The sequence below is a fragment of the Python bivittatus genome, unplaced genomic scaffold, assembly GCF_059951505.1.
Source record: "Python bivittatus isolate LINGU-HERP-01145 unplaced genomic scaffold, Pbiv_v1 ctg000220_np1212, whole genome shotgun sequence".
NCBI classification, from domain to species: domain Eukaryota; kingdom Metazoa; phylum Chordata; class Lepidosauria; order Squamata; family Pythonidae; genus Python; species Python bivittatus.
The window spans coordinates 2,008,641-2,029,716 of NW_028277048.1; the positions used below are offsets into that span (position 1 = coordinate 2,008,641).

The window sequence follows — 21,076 nt, forward strand, 5'->3', positions numbered from 1 at the left end:
ACATTTACTTTGAAAAACTGAACATTAAACATTTGAGTGTTGTTTGCAACGACCCGTTTATTGACATATGGACAGACTTAGCTGACCTGGTGAGAGTTCAGAAGCCACCACACAGGGAAACAGTACTATTCCCAAAGCAGACCAAGAGTACAGCTGAATAAAAAATGTCTATAATCCCTCTTTGGAAACTTTGAATGAGGGCCAGGAAGAATTGTTTCCCAGAAGTGACACAGTTAATAGCCTAGTGGTGTCATAGTGTTCCATGACAAAGCATAAGTTACTATTTGTGTTGGCCTCATGGAATGGTTTGAAAGCATACTGTATGAGATAGCAACTTAAATTTAAGTAAGCAAATTTGATGAATGAAACACAGGCTTTGTGTCATTAATAATAATCTAACTCTCAGCATTTTCATTATAATCTAACTGCTCTTGCCATAGTTATTTCCCCAATGTTGGAAGGTGATACTGTACAGGCTTTTACTAACTCAATGATTCTTTACTTTGAAAGACAGTCAAAACATAACTACAAGTTAAAAAAACATATGAAATACTTTTTATATGTCACTAAGTGATTAATCTTTAGGAGTTATTTTGATTTCAGTACATAGCTAAGATTTAAGTAACAGAAATATTAGCTGAAGCTGTATTTGATGAATTAGTGGACAATTTTAATTAATGATGCCATGAGCTAGGAGTTTCTTGATATGGAACAAAAAAGAGAAGATGATCTTTCTTCATCATCATCATCATCATCATTATTATTACTATTACTCTTTAATAGATTTGATATAGCTGCCCACTCCAGTGGACTCTGGCAATTTACAAAATACAATAATTAAAACAATTAAAAACATAAAATGAAACAAGACAACCCAGACTGAAAACAACCATTAAAACCAAGCACGACCAACCAAGACTTATAACAATGAATTGGTGAATTCCTAAGTTTTTCTAGCATTCCAATGAAGCATCTCATCATGGGGCACTTCCGTATCACCCTGTTCAATCTCTCGAAAAGTAATTTGAGTCTGAAAGTGAAGACCCACGTTTGTCTTCACTGCCACTGATCTTCCACAAAGAATACACAGAGAATACCATGAGTCAAATCCGCGCTCACCCTTTTTCCCTTTTGCTGACCAGCAAAATCACTGCCCCACCCCTCAGCTATTACTATTTATCCACAAAATGTCTCTCATCCCTATTTCACACAAAATTGGTATCTCTTCAAAATCCCTCCCATCCACAGTACATGTATGTGTATTTGGTCATTTGCAAAAAATCAGAGAGTTGCTCTAATGAGAAGCTGTGTCAGAGAAGATTGATTATAGAGAAAAGCAGTGCAATTCTCCAGAAGCTTCCCAGCTACCTTGACCCATCCATCTGTTGCATTCAAAAGCCCTCATGAATTGTGAAGCTGAAATGTAGGCAGTTTTATAACTCAGTGATTTTCCCAACAGCTGTGGCCATGGTTGCATGATATCATGGTGACTGGATTGTGGAAGAAAGTTCTAAACAGGAAAAAATTAAGCTCAAGGAATTTCTTGAATCTCTGGGTTGGGGGAGTAATGGCTGGTTTGAAACCAAGAAGCAAGGGGAAAAAAGAATTCCCACCAATGAGAAAATGGACTGTCCTCAAAGTCTGCAGATTCCCTAGCAATTCAAAGGGAAGTAGCAGTTTTGTGGTGATGTCCTATAAATGAAAACATTATCACAAATAAATTAATGCAGTTCCCCCAGACAGACGACATCATTCAATCAATCAGGTCTGGAGCAAATCCTAAAATGGTGCAAAATGCTAGTCTAGAAGTGTCCAAAGCATACTGAAATTTTTCTAGTATTAAAATCTATTTGATTGTTTAAATGTATTTAAGTTTTATATTAAGTTTAATTTTAAAAATTTAAATAATCAGTACACATTATTTAATTAGTTGATACCTTGAGTAACTTACAGGCCTGGTTCCACAATAGTCTTGACCGGATCTATGGTGAGGGCAGCACGTTGGTTGAACATACTAGCCCAGTATTGGAGCAGGAAGAGCAGGCAGTATTGAAGGAAGTGGGCAGGGGTTGGTAACACTTGGCCAAGTGATTAATTGTTAAGGACCTAGACTCAGGATATTATTGATTAAGTATTGTGATCTGGGCCAATAAATGTTTTGCAGTAGTTGCTGAACGCAACTATCCTCAGTTAGAGCTCAAGAATGATCATGGCTATTGCCAGTAATGCTCACACACTGCTGAAAAGTGAAAGAATGGCAGTGCCAAAGCAGAGAGGTTGGCTGGACAAGGCTTTGCACTTGCTGCAGGATGTTTTCTTCACCCTCCTTCCGTTTCCTACCCAGGAGCCTCAGAAGCATGTGTGAAGCCACACATACATAAAATAAAAAATGGGAAAGAAGTATGGTTCATACCTCATACTAAGATATTATTTGCTTAACAGTGGTTTGTTATATAAGCCACAATGGCTGGGTTCACAGTCATAGAACTGTGATTGACAGATCATAATGGCTAACTCACTAAGCCAAAATCAAACCACATTAGAGCTTACAATCCATGTTATGTTTATTTTTATCCCTCTCAGTCAGTTGACAAGTAGCGATAAAGGCCTAGAAAATGACATCTAGAACAATCCCACTGATATTTATTCAGGTTGTTTGAGTCAGCTTTTAATCCTATTTGTTCAGTAAAGTCAATTAAATTAGATAATAATTAAACCGCAAGAAAGGCAAGATGAACTTTTTTTTTTTTAGTCTGTGCTCAGTCGTTACCGACTCTGCAGTGACTGCTTTTGGACGAGTCCTTTTTGCAGTTTTCAAGGCAAGGTGTTTTCGGAAGTGGTTTGCCAGTGCCTCCTTCCTAGAGCAGAGCCCAGCTGGAGAGTGCAGGAGGCGGGTTTTCCGTTGCTCCGCGCCTTTTTCGGGCGGGCGCAGCTTCCGCGCTACCGGCAACTGCTCCCGACTCCTTTTTGCAAGGCGCCGCCAGCATTTTTCCTCCCACCGGAGTGAGAGTCCCCATTTATCTACTCACATAAGTTTTCAAACTGTTGGGTTGACAGGAACTGGGGGAGAAAGCAGGAGCTCACTCTGCTACGCAAAGGCTGGGCTCGAACCGCTGAAGTGCCGACCATTTCTGGCCAGCAACTTTCAGCATCATTAAGCCGCTGCGCCACTGCGTCCCCAAGATGAACTTAAAATCTGGCATTTAAAAATTGGGTTCTGAATGTGTTATCATGAGGGGACAGCCTTGTTTTATGACAGCAGCCAAAATAAAACCATTAGCTTATATTTCTGCTTCCTTTCTTCCATGTCCCCCTCCCACCCCCATGTCAGAGATGGAAAATGTTGCTGACAGGGTTATGAGGTGCAGCTCTCTCTTGCAAAATTCATAATTAAAAGGCAGGTGTATTGGTTATTTAATCATAATCATAACCTACCCTGTTTCAATAGCAACAGCCTGTTGCTTAGTAAGCTGCAACAGATAAAGGAGCTTTGGCCATCTGTAACTGGGTGGCTCTGGAGATAGAAGGGCTTCATGTAACAGCTGGAGAAGTACAACATCCTATTTTTGCCTGAGGAATGAGGCAAAACCTTCCGAGATATTTTTGCTTCCACCAACCAACCCACTCCTTGGAAATGGTTGTTTTGGGTCACAAATCTAGCCCGTTCTCAGTTGCAACAGTCCCCAGGCTGCTACTGTGTAATAGTCCAGCTCTCTATCCCTCAAACCTTCAGAGCTCCTTCCCCAGGATTTCTCCACACAAACTGGAAACCAGCAGCATCCCACAAAGCTACATAAACTGAGTGGGTCACTATGCAGACAGTGTAGTCAGTTTTTAATGTGTGGATATAAAATAATGGGATTTTGATTGTGGTCTCCGCACTGGCACAAGGTATTCTTTGTGGCACAGCCATTTAAGACAATCTAGAAGTTGTGGCGCAGAACCTTAGTGCAGGATCTTGAAGGTCTTCAGGTTTTGCTGAACTAGTATGACCAGTGGTGAGGGATTCTGTGAGCTGCAGTTCAGGAACATCTATAAGGTTACAACTTCACCAGGACTGCCACAACCTGGCATGCAAATTGTATGCGACACAGAGGCACTGCATGAGGTGAGGCACCAGTTGCGTTAATGTTCTTTTCATGATTCAGGCTTCTAGAGCCCCCCCCCCCCCCCACTTCATTTAGAAAGGCATGTGGCATGGTTATATAGAAAGAGACTGTCCAAGAAAGAGGAGGAGGCACAATATTTTGAATATTTTTTTAAAAAAACTGGGTTTTTCGGCAGGATGCTGTTTAAGTGGAATTCTCCACAAGGGCACCTTGTATGCCAGTGGTGATCCTGTGCTTCACCCTGCAGAGAGTGAATCAGAACATCTCTCACTAGTCTCTACTAGCTTCTGATCAGGTTTGGGGACCAATTCCTAGTGCTGTATGTATATCCTAACTGGTGTTGTTGTTTTAGCATACGGAAAAGAGTTCAAAAACCAAGTTCAACACTCACTTTATTAGGATCAACCAAAATCTCACAATACAGCGTGCAAGCAGAGGCTTACCAATGATTCAGTCAGTAAGTATAAAGCATCCTTGAGCCAAGACAATCAGCCTCTGAATCTGCAGACCAGGCATGACAATTTGTTAATTTGGCAATAAACTGAAGCAATTTTTGGCACTATATTATGTCCTTGCCATGGTGAGCACTCCAGCATACTCCCATAACAAACTCCTGACTCACTTTGCTTTTCAGAGATCTAAAACACAAGGAATGCGATCTTGATACTTAGTGGGAAATTTGTAAAGTTGCCTTGATGGAACAACAAAAATCTATATTTAAAAAGCCATCATGTGTCAAATGGAGCAGTATGAGTGAACCTTTGCTATGCACGGCAAACCTGATCCAAACAATAAAGGTATTTTTAAGTTTGGATAAATAGTACACCTGAGGCTGGGGGGAAGGGCAAAAAAAAAATTTGAATAACTAGTTTTTGTTCAGTTATTTGCATTCTGAATGCTCTGCAACTTTTTTGTATGCCAATAAAAAAATCTTGATAGCAAAATTTCACTGGAAAATCTCCAATTGTCTACAAATAAATACAAAAAAGCTACCTTCAGAGCAAAAGTTCAAGAATGCTTATCACATTTCTATCCTTTAAGAACCTTTACTACAAATTAACCGGCTACATTTCCAGGATGAAAAGCAGCTTGTCCTTTCTTTAGCCCATCCCTAAAAATACATTGTACACCATCTCATACACTTCCTTCCTCCCTAGTCAGGTACTAGGTGTTAACAATCACTTCCTAACATTTTAGAATAGTGGTAGAGTTCCGTTTTGTTAACTGTGGGTTCCTTTGTGGTAGCTCTGGATTAAAGTAATGTTTTTTAGCAAAGAGGTGATGGATAAAAGCAAAGTTAGCTGGCATTGCCTAGGGTTGCCATATTGTGGACTTCTGTCCCTGTGCGCCGAATACAACTGTTTTCTCAGTGCAGGTAAAGGGCAGGGAAGCAAGAGCTAAATGCCAGTTACAACACACCTAAGGTTCATGATCAGATGCAATATTATTAAAAAATGAAATCGGAGAGTCTTGCAAATGGTGTGATTTCAAGAGGAGGATAAGGGGCTCTTTGCCAAACTATTCTTATTTGTAGTAAGAGTTTTTTTTATCAGGAAAAACAATTGGGGGGGGGTCTAAAAAAACCCCCTTCTCATTAATTAAAAAATCCCTCCATTTTTGTTCCATTTCAGTGTAATATTGTGCATTAAAGCTGCACAGCACCCCATCAAAGTTGCTTCCTCTCTCTTGCTTAAGGAGATTGTGATGATAAACAAGAGAAAGTCCAAGGCACAAGAACTCCCTTTGTGCTCACTACAGAATAGATAACAAATGATTTGGAGGAGGGAGAGAAGAATTCAGCTATGAGACTTTTGACTTCTTGGCAAATCTAGGTTGCGTCTTGCATTATATGATCAGCAATACAACTGTCATCACAAACAACAGTGTGTTAGTGGTAAAGAAGACAACAGAACTCCCGAGGAGACAAGACAATACACATAAACCTTTATGGAAATGTTGACAGTAAATCAGAAAACTTATCTTAAAGAAGCATAGTGAAAATTTTCAAGTTGCAAGGAATGTTTCCTGAATAGAGTTCACTTTTGAGTCTTGAGTAATCTTTGACATACTGCTAAACAGAATAACGCACTATTGAATGCCAAGCAAAGCCTTCATTTGAATTTACTTAATAACAGAACTTGTCCTCATACAGAAGGTCCCTTGTAAATCTTTAGACATTTCCATTCTTCCTTATTAGAAAATGTATCTTATTTCAGAGTATTTATTTATACTTATAATACTGTAGGGCATTCCAAATTTTTTCAGTTGATACAAAAGCACTGATACAAAACTCTGCAAATTTGAAATTAAACAACACTCAGCATACGTCAAATGAGTTTACATTTCTTGTGATGGAGTTCTTTGAAAACATAAGAGCAAAAGGTTGCCTTCTATGTTGCTCTCCTTTTTATTGAACTTAAACCAGCCCTTTGATCTGCTTGTTTTAAAATCTCTTCTCCATCCTTGCTACATATAGTCAGCGCACCTCCTTTTAGATCATCCTGGGCCTTTATCTTCCTATATACAGAGGATGAAACTTTCGTTGCCCCTTCCACTGACACGTAATACCATATCCTTTTGCCCTAAATGGGTAGACTCTGGAATGAGATTTAATTGCACAATAGAAGCCCTTGTTCAAATCCAGACCCATAGAACTTTGGGAAGGATAATTTGAAAAAACTTGGACTAGCTCTTCAAAATGTCATCAGCTCATTACTAGGATGACTCCTGAGCTATTTCAAACTATGGATGGATGGATGGATGGATGGATGGATGGATGGATGGATGGACATCCAAGTCAGTTCTTGGAAACAGAAATGCATCTGCAAATGTATCTAGTGTGCCACAGGACAACGTAAGTATGTGTTTTAATGTTTCTTGTGTCTTAATCCTGATCACCCTAAAACAATTGTGGCTAGCTTTAAGTTAATCATTTATACATTATATTAACTCTTGGGAAGATTGCATTATAAGATTATATTTTTATATTCTTCATAAGGTAGCTATGCTACTCTCTTGCAGCAAGAAAAAAAGTTGGGGATGGTGGTTAAAGATTAATCTTTATTTTACTTCCTCCTACATATCATTCTTAGAGCAACATCTGAAGCCAGAGATGCAAAATAATGGATAGAAAAGAAATTTGGAAAATGGCAGCTGAAAACTGCTTCTGCAGAATATGTGATAGGACAAAAGGTTCTCTCTCAGAAGATGGGGGGAGTGCAGTCCAAATTCAGGTGGTCTAAGATAAACCAACCTATTTCTCAATTCTGGACGTTTCAAGATAATCCATTCTGTAGCTGGAGGAAGTTTGCCTATCATAATATGCCACAGATAAGCCATTTATACTCTGAAAATACCTCCTCCCCATCAGCCCTTCAGTTTCTTACTATCATTGGCTGGGGCACCAAGACAAGGTGGATATGTTTGAAACAAAATACATCTGAGGAGGTGTGGACAATGCCATCATTTCCCATGTCACCACCCATCTTAGAAATGGCAGCTCCATATGTATGAAAGTCCGGAGAGTGGTCCTATTTCACTTCAGTTGAGTTTACATAACAGCAATTCTCCCCTCCCTTCCCTCGACCACCAAATCTGAAGATCTGAAACTAGAGCCAGAGAACTGGAAAAGATCCTAGTCCAACTGCTGCATGGCAATTGTGACAACCATGCATTCTGTTCTCTCTCCTCAATAAACTATCTGCTGAACGTTCCACAGGAATACAATATAAAGATGCTTGACTGTAGGTAAGGAAGCTCTGATGATGTCAGCCAGCCTGATTGGAGGGAAAGCTGAGCCTCAAAGTCGGAGTGTGAACTAAGTTACAGGCTGAATGTACAGGTTAAGCTTCACAGCCAGTGCTGTCTTACACCATTCAGGAAGTTGCAAATGTCAATTCTCCTGATGCTTTTGAGACACTTTGTTAAGGGTCTTCTTGATCTGGGTCAACATCAGGAGTTCAAGATGCCTCTTCTTCAATTTGAGGCAAGAGAAAAACACAAGGCTCATCTGTAGGAAGGGAAAGACCAAAAAATGGACCAATATGTAGTGATGTAAACTCCACCCCTTACATATGTTGTGCCACATTGCAACAGATATACAAAAGGGCAGAGCTTGGGTCATGACATCACAACACACATTTTGGCATCTTTGTAATTAGCAATGGATGCTTGAGGGGGATGGGCAATCCAAAGGTGGCACATGGGCCTCTAGCACCTCATTTACAGCCTCCAGAGCCAAAATGTTTAGGCACTTTTTAAATTGGGAGGCACTTTAAGGGATTAACCTCAAGAGTTGCTGAACCTTAAAGCAGGCCAGTGCCCCTTAAAAGCTTCACTGCTCCAAGCATTCCCCACTGGTGGAGTTAAATTTCAGCCCTTCCTTACCCAATGATAGCCTCACTAGCCACATACTCTGCAGATGCCAGACAAGGCAGATATGGCAAGTGTGTCTCCCAGGCCATAAAAGGTTGCTCCCTCCCTTGCTTTTGGTATTCCTATATACCCAAGAGATTGGATGAGTGGATGCTTTCTAATTGAGCATCATCTTATGGTTAACAGTCCTGAATAGAACAGTCTACACTCAAAATTCTCTACGTATATTTCTCTCACCTACATTCAGTTCTTAAGGGCTGGCTGAATGAGGATATCCAACATCAAGCTGCCATAGGATTTATTTTTTAAATAGAGATAATTGCAGAAGGCTGAATTTGGCAGAAAGTCAGAAGGAATATGGTAGCACCTTTTCCAACTAAAACATTTTATTAAAAGGCATAAACTTGCGAACTGAGCTCACTTAATCAGATGCATGGAGTGGTTAAACTGATGTAGGATTTAAATCAGGAAGAGGCAAGGTGGGGAGAAAACATGGTTATGCAGATGCAGGTTACATGTGAGACAAATTACTCAACTTCTAGTCACTAAGTGAGAGCAATCAAATCAGATAATTGGCACTAGAATCTTGAGAAGAGGTGGGGAGAAAGTTTTGCACAATGCCAGAGAGAAGGCCTATTTGTCTGGGTTGCAGAGACACACTGTAATTGGGAGTATAAACTGAAGAGCATATGTGCAAAAGAAATCATGCTCCTTTGCCAGAAAAGGCCAATCGTGCTGTGGAGAAAAGGAGGGGAGGCAACTGGTGCATGCTGTCAGAGGCCAAACAGGCACAGCCAGAGGCAAACAGGGGAGATGAGCCAACCAGCAGTCAAATGAGATGTGCAATCTGCTGAGCCTTCCTCCTTATTTACGTAGGGCAGTGAGGCACTGCAGGTCTCAGTGGTGAGCAAAATCCTGTCTAGCATGAACAACTGCTGGACTGCGAAGCCGGGGTCTCGTTCAGGGCAGTGTTCTTGTGATTGGTGCTGTTCATGCCAGAGCTTGCATCCAGGCTCTCATTCATCTTCTCGCAGATTATGTCCACCAAGCGCTCAAAGACCTGCTTGACATTGATATTGTCCTTGGCACTGGCTTCAAAGAATTCTAAACCTGGAAGGAGAAGAAATGTTTAAAAAAAAAGTAAGGAGACCCAAAGGTGGGAGGGAGGGAGGGAGGGAGGGAGGGAGGGAGAAAATTCTTGTTTTGTTGGGTATGGGATTGAGGGAGCAATCTAATCTGAAGAAGTTCCCATATGAGAGAGAGAGACAGAACAAACCTAGTTCATCAGCAAGCCTCTTGCCATCTTCAGTGGGTATTACTCGATCATCCTCCAGATCACACTTGTTCCCAACCAGAATCACTTGAGCATTATCCCAGGAGTAAGTCTTGATCTGAGTTGCCCTAAGGGAGGGATACAGAAAAATTCTGGAACAGATTTGCTATTGGGTTTGTAATTTCCCAGTTACCTAAAAAGAACAGGCAGTGACAGATACAGGACAGAAGAATCATCCTTGTTTCATCAGTTCATATGCACCACACCTACTCTCTTCCTCCAACTTTGAGTGAGATGGGCAGTGACTAAATTTGAAATATAAATAAATAAATAAACTTTTGAAAAAGGAACACTGTTGATTTGAATGGTGATTGATCTCCCGCCTTTCTCTGGTTTACAGGAATGGGGAAAGGGAAATCAGAATCCTTAGTACCTGTACACACCCAGAATGAGATACCAATACAAAATATTTCACTTGGCTTATTCAGACAGGAAGTTCTTAACTCTCTTAACTTCTCCTGCAATCAATCCCACTGGTCTCATCAAATAATGGTACGCCTGACAGCAGAGACTACTAGTCAGCAAAAAATGGCATCCCACTGACAGTGGCACCCAGCTTTTCTAAGATGAGCTTTTGAGTGTAAGAATTATAATTCTGGAAGCTCTTTTTCGAACTGTAGAGGACTAGGAGGAGAAAAGGGTCAGGACAGATGAAGTTTTGGACAGCTCTCAGAGGGTGAGGAGTATGGCGGTAGACATGTCAGTAGGAAGATAAAGTGACAGAAAGAAGAAAATGCTGTGATTACTGTTGGGGTTCTGAAATGGAAGGAGGATTCATTCCTACCTCATAGACAGCCATGAGGAGAAGAGAAGAAAGTGAGGGAAACTGGAAAAAAAAAGGTGGGCTCCAAGCCCCTCCCACACAAAGCAGCAAAGCTAGGCCGCAGCGAAGCCACCCCTCGCTTTGTGCTCGTGTGAGACAGGCCTGGTTGAAACCCCATATTTTCCAACAATTATGAAGAGAAAAGAGCACTATGTATTTAGAGAAGGAACACAGGATCTTAGTGGTGGTAGGTAGATAGGGAGGAAGGGAATATTGATAGATTAGGAATGGATTTTGGATTTGGAGAAGGGATTATTGTTGTATATCAAGGAAGGATGGAAAGTGAAAGTTACTTGTTAATGGTATTGATTTACAGATGCAATAGAAGACATGAATCATAAATAATTTTATTAATCAGTACATGCGACAGAGGCCAGGAATGGAGGATCTCAATAGTTTGGGAACATGGATTGTGTGTGTTGATTGTGGGCATGTTAATCTATCATTTGAAAGAAGGAAGAGCTGTTAAGGGGAAAACTTCTAAAACTGAGCCATCATTTGGGGTTTGAGGAGTCTTTGGAAAGTGGTGTTTCATTAGAGCTGGTTATGTAAGCCATGACTAGGAGGGGTTCTTGTCACTGTTGTGGCCATTTCTCATTGGTTGGAGGGGTTTCTGCGGAGGGGAGAGTAGAAGAATTGTGGCTGTTCTTTTTGCGTTTTGAAGTGTTTGGTGGGAGGTTGGGGAGTGTGGTTTATTATTATATGAAAAGGAATTCATTTTAACTTATTGTTATTATATTATTATTATTATTATTATTATTATTATTATTATTATTATATTTAACTTGGAATTCAGTTAGCAGGTATGCATTTTTATTTAGATTTTGGCAGGGCTGAGTTTATTAGTGGGTGGGTTTTCAGCTTTATGGGTTAAGTTTTCAGGAGAAGGATCAGCCAGTTATTGGGGGGAACACGGTGGGACCAGTGACAGTTATTTCAGGAGACGTGCCCAGGCACATAGGGCCAGCTTCTCACTGAGGCCCAGTGTAGAGAGTAGAGAGCAGTGTTCTTCAACCTCAGCAACTTTCAGATGTGTGGATTTCAACTTCCAGAAGTCCCCAGTCAGCAAGCTTGGAGTTTTCCCTGAGGATCTGGTGGGCAGTTTGGCCAAGGCCTTAGTCACTGCCTAGAATGGGCAAGGGGCTGGGGTCTTGGATCGTATCACCCTATGCGGCCTCTCCCTGTGTACCATTTAAATAAACAAATATCACTCTTCAAGCAGGTACACCTGGTACCAATAATGATTTGTGGTTGGGGGAACCAGAAGTGACTCCTTTGTCAAGGACAAATCACTGTCTGATCACTGGGGTTGCAGTGACTGGCAGGGGTGCTGGGCCAGTGCTGAGAATATTGTTTGCTGTGTCAGATGGAGTTCCAGAATTCACTGTTCCAAAGGCTGGTTAATATGCCAAGCCTTTCATTCGAGGCCATGGTGACTAGCTGAAATTTATTTATTTATTGTTATTTCTTAAACAAATTTTTATAGCCGCTGAACTTATACACAGTGACTCTGGGTGGCTTACAGAATTAAAATCTACAAAAAGCCCATCAACCCCCCACCCCCCACCCCCCCGCAGTGGCTACAAACACAATCAAAGCAATCACTTGACTGGCTCTGTATCAACCCGAGGTCCTCAGGCCTGCTGGCAAAACCATGTCTTCAGGGCCTTCCAGAAATGTATTGAGACGGGGGCCAGTCTTATCTCTGGGGGAATGTTGTTGTAAACTTTATTGTCATTGTACCTCGTACAACGAAATTAAATTCCATAGGGAGGGAGCCACCACAGAGAAGGCCCTTTTTCATGGTCCCATTACATGTACTTCTCTCATAGATGGGACCTGCAACATACCCTGCCTCCTCGCTCTGATGGGCCAAGTGGATGTAACTGGGGAAAGGCGGTCCTTCAAGTAACCAGGCCACAAGCCATGTAGGGCTTTAAAGGTGATAAGCATCACCTTGAATTGAACCCGGAAGCAAATTGGCAACCAATGCAGCTCCCAAGAAATTTCCAAATCCAATTCAAAGTACAGGTAATCCTCTCTTAACAACCATTGATTTAGCGACCATTTGAAGTTACAATGGTACTAAACAAAGGGACTTAAAACCGGTCCTCACGCTTACAATCGCCGCAGCACCCCCACAGTCACATGATCATGATCCAGGCGCATAGCAACCAGCTCACACTTATGACAGTTGCACCATCCCAGGGTCACATGATCGCTATTTGTGACCTTCCCAGCTGGCTTCCAGCAAGCAAAATCTATGGGGAACTGTGTGATTCCCTTAAGACCGTGTGATTCGCTTAACAGCCACAATGATTTGCTTAATGACTGCTGCAAAAAAGGTCACAAAATCAGGCATAACTCACTTAACAACCGCCCCGCTTAACGCTGAATTTTCTGGTCCCTATTGTAGTCATTAAGCAAGGACTATCTGTACAATGTTATTATGTCTAAATCCCTAAATGGCTTGGCCTCACCTGCTTTCCTCCATGTGTGCATCCTGCTCTGTAAAGTGGTCCATTTGGGATCGGTAAGAACTTTTTAGTGCTAAGGAATTCCCTTCCTTGACTGCTACTTTCTCATGTTTTAGGAGAAGGTTAAAATCTGACTTCTACACTTTAGCCTTTCCTCCACAGAAGATGTGTTTTAATATGCTACTGATCTTTTAATGCTAAAAATCATATTTTAACCATTTTTAACATGATTACTTATTGTTTAAGGATATGGCCTTTTTATGTGTGTATGTATGTCTGTGTGTGTGTGTGTGTGTGTGTGTGTGTATGATTTCATTGCTATTTATTGCATTTTGCTGGAGACCACTGCAGAATTGGCTTCTTGCTATTGTTATTGGTTCCTGTTCTTTTTCAGGATATTTCTTAAGCTCTAAGTTGCAAGATAGCTTGCCAAACTGCCACAGTGAAATCCACAGTCTAAATTAGGACTAGGGAACTGCTGGAACTGGAGCAGAAAGAGAGGGGATACAGTACCTACAGCATTCAGCACCTGTTACTTGGTTTGGATGAATGATAATAAACAGGCTAGAGTGTTTCCAATCTGTTGTGTCAGAAATTTTGGAAACCTATGCAGTACTGCCAAAAGCAACCAAGGGTTTTATATCAGTGTGAAAGCTAGTAGACTTATGGTACTCTTAAGTTTTCATGAATCAGACCCCACTGAAAATGTGGGATTTCCTTTTTTCTGAAATACAGATGCCACATTGGAATATTTGCAGCCATGTAACAATTTTCTCAGCTAATTTGGACAAAGAGACTCCAGACTTTCTCAAAGACTAATGTGAGATAAACATGCAGCAAAGCATGCAGTGGCTAAAAGATCTATGTCAACACTGTAAAATTGAAAAGGCTGGTGACTTCTGAGTAAAAGCCTCCTGCTCTACTAATTGAGATGTGAGCATTTAATGAGAAGCAAAGACGCGGTGGTGCAGCGGCTTAATGACGCTGAAAGTTGCTGGCCAGAAATGGTCGACGCTTCAGCGGTTCGAGTCCAGCCTTCGCGTTAAACAGGGTGAGCTCCTGTTTCCTCCCCAGTTCCTGTAAACCCAACAGGTCGAAAACTCACGTGAGTAGATAAATGGGTACTCTCACTCCAGTGGGAGGAAAAATGCTGGCGGCGCCTTGCAAAAGGAGTCAGGAGCAGTTGCCGGTAAGCGCGAAAAACCCCGCGTGCCCAAAAAGGGCGCGAAGCAACGGAAACCCCGCCCCCTGTGCTTGCCAGCTGGGCTCTGCTCTAGGAAGGAGGCTCTGGCAAACCACTTCCGAAAAACAATTGCCTTGAAAACTGCAAGGACTCATCCAAGCAGTCACTGCAGGGTCAGCAATGACTGAGCGCAGACAAAAAAAAGAAAAAAAATGAGAGAGAAGGTGTGGTGGAGAATGCCATTTTTCATCTATAATTCATCCCACCAATTCACTGTCTATTCAGTATTCTTGCTGGCATGAGATTAGCTCACAGGAAACTAGATGCCCCATGAGGATTATGAGATCAACATGTTCAAGCTTCTGCGTGGAGACCTGCCTAAGCATCTGTGGTCATTTTCCTGAAAAGGCTCTTCACTACAGTATAAAGCATACTAGGCAAAAATTGTACAGCGGGGGAACCTTATAGTTGGAACAGGATAATCCAGTGTCCTGCCCTATATTCACTACAGATATTTGTGGCATATCAGATTGTTAGACATTTCAAGGATCTTGAAATTATGTACAAGGAACAGACTCTTCCAGTAGCATAGAACACTAGCACATTGGCTAGCCTATACAGTGGGGGTATTTATTCTGTTATATAGGATGTTGCTTTATGAGTCAGTCGATGAAGCTATACCGTGCAATGTCATCTGTTCTGACTGGTGGTGGTATCTTGGGCCATGATCTTTCCTAGCCCTATTACCAAAATCCTTTAACTGGAAATCCCAAGGATGGAATGTAGGACCTGCTATATACATGGGACACTGCTCAAAACTTAGCTTTGGCCCCTTAACATACTGGGGAAGGAATTCTGGCCCTGAGTAAGTTCCTAAATAGAGAGATGGTTACACCTGTAAAGACTGCATTACCAACTGTGCACATCCCTCAGTCTGTTTTGCTAGTTCACAACGGGAAATTCCTCCCTGGACTGAAAAGGTCCCTGCTCCATCCAAGGATTCTGTGCAAGAAACCTTACCAGTCTTGTACAGCATTGAAAGACTCCTGGTTGGAAATATCATACATGAGTAAAAAACCCATTGCTCCCCTGTAGTAGGCTGTTGTGATGGTCCGATACCGCTCTTGGCCAGCTGTGTCCTTAGAAAGACATAAACAGAAAAAGGACACTGGTCAATTATATGACTTCTCCTTTCAGACAAAGCCCCCATGTGGGATCCATATCTTCCCACTTGCTTTGTCAAGCCTTAAAGCCCATTTAATCTAGCATCTTTTTTTTACTGTCACCAGGATTTCTCTCCATGGCTTGCCACCTTGCCTACTTGTGCAATCAATCAACCTATTCACCACCACCCCTGACTCAACTGAGCTCCTCTTACATTTATACTTTACATTTTTCAGACTGACATGTAGCTACAGATGCAAAATATAAATATATAAAATATAAATATTTTATGTTATGTTATTTTATTTTATTTTATTTCTATTATTATTTTTTAATAATTTTTTGTGGGGTAAGCTTGTGGGGTAATTGATTCTACCCTCCCCCCCAGTCAACATGAATGTTTTTAGTCTTTTTATGTATAGGTTTTTTTTTTATATAGTCTGACTTTTTAATTAATTAATGTGGGTATTAATTTTTTAAATTGTTTTTGGGTTTTACTCTAATTGTGAGCCACCCAGAGTCACCCTCTGGGGGAGATGGGCAGCATACAAATTTAATAAATAAATAAATGAAGTACCCCCAATCTCATTCATGAGCCTCCTCAAGAGTTCAGAAATCCCACTGGGGGAAATCTATAATCTAAAGCAATTTTATTTGTTCATAATTTCAAGCACTCTCTGAGAAAAGATGATGATGATGATGATGATGATCATCATCATCATCATCATCATCATGATCATGTGAGATAGAGCCATCTATGAAGCACAGGTACAGAAAGGCTATGGAACAGCAGTTCCCCCTCCGGTGCCTAGCCTTGGAGACCAGAGTCCTCCCTGGTTCTCTTGACATCTATTCCCTGGAGCCCAAAGACCAACTGTTACTGTGGAAACCTGTGCTTACCCTGCAGGGCTCTGACATAAGTATTTCTTCTTTTACACTAATCACTGGCTGAGGACAGCATTTCCATGATGGCCCTGATGTACGTAAGAGTTGGCATTTGACTCTAATTAAAATTTAAAGAGCTTGAAAGCTTAATCGAGCATTTAAATGAGGGAAAAGAGGACAGCAAGCTGGAAATGGGTTGCTTCTGGTGCATTATCAATGGCTAAAGGCAGAAAGGAGAGAGGAAAGCCTCAAACGGATTGAGATCAGGACAGCAGGTTTCTGATCTAAAAGGTTTACTAGTGTGGAAATGTTTCCCCAGTGCTGAATTGTTATCAGAGCCCAGACCATTAAGCCCCAAAGAGGAGCGGAGATTCTCGTCCACACTTTGGTTTGTGAGGATTTTGGCTTGGGGGCTCTTTTGATGGAACAGAAAAAGGGCATTACAGTCTGCCCTTTCCCCAAAATAATCAAATGGAACAAGTACCAACCAACCCAACAATGAGAAAAGACAAAGAATCTTTCCAGCCATAACTGGGATGGGGGCAGTACACAGAGTTTGTTTAAAGGGAGTCATCCTTTTCCCAGGGACAGATGGTGCCTTCGCCAATTTAAAAAGCATCACTGAGGGGAACAAACTGAAGCTATTGACAATTAGCAAACTGCATACAAAATGCATTTGAAATACATGGAAGGAATCTGCCTAGAGCAGACTTCCCCAACCTGCTGCTCTGATGTGCTGAACTACTACTCTCAGAATTCTTAGCCAATATAATGGATCTGCATACCAATATGGCCTGCAAGGCACAGCAGTATATAATTACTAGCATTTTTTGCAGAGTCTACATCTGCATTGTGCTTCAAGAATATTGGCATTAGTCATTTTTCATTAACATTAGAGACATTCACCACTTTTCCAAGTGGCTGTCCTCATGCAGCTAGATATCACTTCCTTAGAGATCACAAGGGAGTGTAAAAGATGGGAGGGTGATCATTCAAAAGCTGCCTGTTAGACCCTCTCTTCCAGGGGTTTCATAATAAAAGAAAACTCCAATAGGCTGAAGCTTCTGACACACCCTAGCCTGTCTAGCAAGGAAATTCTTAGCCCTTCTTCCAAGGAATGATTTGTTAAACAAACTAACAAACCTTGGGCTAAATAATAAATAAATAAATACCTAAATCTCAAGAGATAGCTGTGTAACCATGCAGTCTTGCACATGGGGAATGTTTTTAATGGGAAATTCCCTTATTAAACCAGTGAAACAAAATCTCTCTATATAAAAAAGAGCTTACTGGGGAAAGGAATATAGAAAAAACAAGAGAAGGCAACAGTTACACACAGGATGCCAAATAACATACAGTCAATGCCACTCCAAATAAAATCAATGCAGCCTAGCTAAGCTAATTATTTACTAGTTGCTACTGGGTTTTAATGCATGTTGCTCCCTCCAGCAATACAGTATAGAACAAACTCTGGAGACATGAATAGGTATGGTTAGGCAGGCCCTACTTTTCTACTCTTTTCTCTTCTTCTTGAGCACTATCCTCAGCTTTATCAAGTCAGGAGGATAAATGAAACCAGCCTTTTTGGGTAAACTGGCTATTGCTGTTGCAAGAACGCTCTCTGTATATCTGATGTCACATGTAGGAAACAAACCAGAAAATTATCTAGTGGTTAAATTATCTTCCTAAGAACCCATGGTCAAACGATGAAAGTGCTGACTAGTTGCCACTGTTATACCATTGTGTACAAAGCTGGATGAGAGGCTTTTTTGGAAAACAAAAGATGTATTCCATTTTTTCAGGCCTTTCAGCATGGAGTTAATTTACCAAATGCTTTAAATAAAGTGTTGCATCCTACCAAAAATTAGGGTTTTGTCAGATACTCAATATCTTCTCCTCTATCAAAGTCATGGCCCTTTTGGTGACATTCAGTGACAACATCAGCAGCTGCTTGTGCACAATGCTGCATTTAGCACTTGCACAGGATTATCACACTGTTACCAAATGGCTTATTATTAGTCAACACTTTGAAACCACAGACCCATGAAGCTTGGGCCCTTAAACACACCAGAACAGCAAATATCTGGCCTCACCTCTCAGTGGCTCTGGCAACTGAAAGATGTAGCTAATGTGCCTTAAGTCAAAGGCCAATGTGTACTCAAATAGCTAGAAAGCTGGGTTCTGAATACTTTGAAAAGCATTTCCCCAGACCTAAGAACATTAGTACTGCTTCCCATCCTTGTTATTTAAAAGTGGGGAAAATAATGTCAGCCGAAAAATTAGTACAATGGCAACGGTCAGGGAAAAAAAGTTAAAAATCGTTTTATTCAAATGCAGACTCAATTTTTTAGCCATATTAAACAAGCAAGAGAGCCAGTTTGGTGTAGTAGTTGAAGGCATCAGGCTAGAAAACAGGAGACAGTGAGTTCTAGTCCTGTCTGAGGCACAAAGCCAGATGGGTAACCTTGGGCCAGTCCCTCTGAAGCAAGCAATGACAAACCACTTCCAAAAACCTTGCCAAGAAAACTGCAGGGACTAGTCCAGACAGTTGCCAGGAGTCAACAGTGACTTGAAGGTACAATAAACAAAAACAAGGAAAGTCTTGACATTACTTCCATCTTCACATATAACTTTTTAGGAATAAATATTGATATGGATGTTTATAATTTGTATGTTAAGTTTACAAGTGTATTCATATACCCTCTCCCTTTAGCCCCTCTGTTTACACCTATTAGTAACACATTCCAATGCTAAAGACTAGAAACACTCCACCAGTGTCCCACTTTTCCAGAAAAGCCCTAGCATGATAATTTCTCCAGTTATCATCCAATTAATCTCTTAAACATTCCCAGTAAATTATATGTATGCTTTATGTTTTATAAGCTTCTTAATTAGCTAGAACAGGAGAAATTTCTAGCTGACAGACAAACAAGCAGGCTTCAGAGAAGGCAGGTCAATGATGGATCAATGTGCAATTTAGAGTTTCTAGTACCGAAACACATGGCTGCTTATTCCTGCTCCCCTATATGCTACTTTCATTGATTTAGAATCATCCTTTGATTCCATTCCTTAGAGAAAGACTCTGATGGAAGCTGATTTTAAAATGTTTTAAAAACGTTGATTAAAAATGTTGAGTTTAGAAAGGTTTATGCTTTTTAATTTGAACCTTGTAAGTTTTTACAGTAATTGAACAAAATGCTGGTCAATGACTGTAACAACTATTATCATTCACATACAGTCAGGTCCAGAAATATTGGGACATCGACACAATTCTAACATCTTTGGCTCTATACACCACCACAATGGATTTAGAATGAAACAAACACAGTGTGCCTTAACTGCAGACTGTCAGCTTTAATTTGAGGGTATGTACATCCAACTCAGGTGAACGGTGTAGGAATTACAACAGTTTGCATATGTGCCTCCCACTTGTTAAGGGACCAAAAGTAATGGGACAATTGGCTTCTCAGCTGTTCCATGGCCAGGTGTGGGATATTCCCTCAGTACCCCAATTACAATGTGCAGATAAAAGGCCCAGAGTTCATTTCAAGTGTGCTATGTGCATTTGGAATCTGTTGCTGTCAACTCTCAAGATGAGATCCAAAGAGCTGTCACTATCAGTGAAGCAAGCCATCATTAGGCTAAAGAAACAAAACAAACCCATCAGAGAGATAGCAAGAACATTAGGCGTGTCCAAAACAACTGTTTGGAACATTCTCAAAAAGAAGGAACGCACCGGTGAGCTCAGCAACACCAAAAGACCCGGGAGACAATGGAAAACAACTGTGGTGGATGACCGAAGAATCCTTTCCCTGGTGAAGAAAACACCCTTCACAACAGTTGGCCAGATCAAGAACACTCTCCAGGAGGTAGGTGTATGTGTGTCAAAGTCAACAATCAAAAGAAGACTTCACCAGAGTGAATACAGAGGGTTCACCACAAGATGTAAACCATTGGTGAGCCTCAAAAACAGGAAGGCCAGATTAGAGTTTGCCAAACGACATCTTAAAAAGCCTTCACAGTTCTGGAACAACATCCTATGGACAGATGAGACCAAGATCAACTTGTACCAGAGTGATGGGAAGAGAAGAGTATGGAGAAGGAAAGGAACTGCTCATGATCCTAAGCATACCACCTCATCAGTGAAGCATGGTGGTGGTAGTGTCATGGCGTGGGCATGTATGGCTGCCAATGGAACTGGTTCTCTTGTATTTATTGATGATGTGACTGCTGACAAAAGCAGCAGGATGAATTCTGCAGTGTTTTGGGCAATATTATCTGCTCAAATTCAGCCAAATGCTGCAGAACTCATTGGACGGCGCTTCACAGTACAGATGGACAATGACCCAAAGCATACTGCAAAAGCAACCAAAGAGTTTTTGAAGGGACAGAAGTGGAATGTTATGCAATGGCCAAGTCAATCACCTGACCTGAATCCCATTGAGCATGCATTTCACTTGCTGAAGACAAAACTGAAGGGAAAATGCCCCAAGAACAAGCAGGAACTGAAGACAGTTGCAGTAGAGGCCTGGCAGAGCATCACCAGGGATGAAACCCAGCGTCTGGTGATGTCTATGTGTTCCAGGCTTCAGGCTGTGATTGACTGCAACGGATTTGCAACCAAATATTAAAAAGGGAAAGTTTGATCTATGATTATTATTCTGTCCCATTACTTTTGGCCCCTTAACAAGTGGGAGGCACATATGCAAACTGTTGTAATTCCTACAC

At 41.2% G+C, this 21,076-nt stretch overlaps 1 protein-coding gene across 2 annotated transcripts in view; it reads right to left on the minus strand.

Annotated features, from left to right (window-relative positions):
- Positions 1-4,484: 4,484 nt before the first annotated feature.
- RAB3D (RAB3D, member RAS oncogene family) overlaps positions 4,485-21,076 on the minus strand; it is a 37,017-nt gene continuing 20,425 nt past the window's right edge. For both annotated transcript variants that reach the window (XM_025163283.2, XM_007423022.4), the window contains exons 3-5: positions 15,320-15,438; positions 9,760-9,884; positions 4,485-9,593 (exon numbers count right to left, since the gene is read on the minus strand). In XM_025163283.2, coding sequence (XP_025019051.1) covers positions 9,403-9,593; positions 9,760-9,884; positions 15,320-15,438 — 435 coding nt within the window. In that variant the 3' untranslated portion in view covers positions 4,485-9,402. The remainder of the gene's footprint in view (positions 9,594-9,759; positions 9,885-15,319; positions 15,439-21,076) is intronic.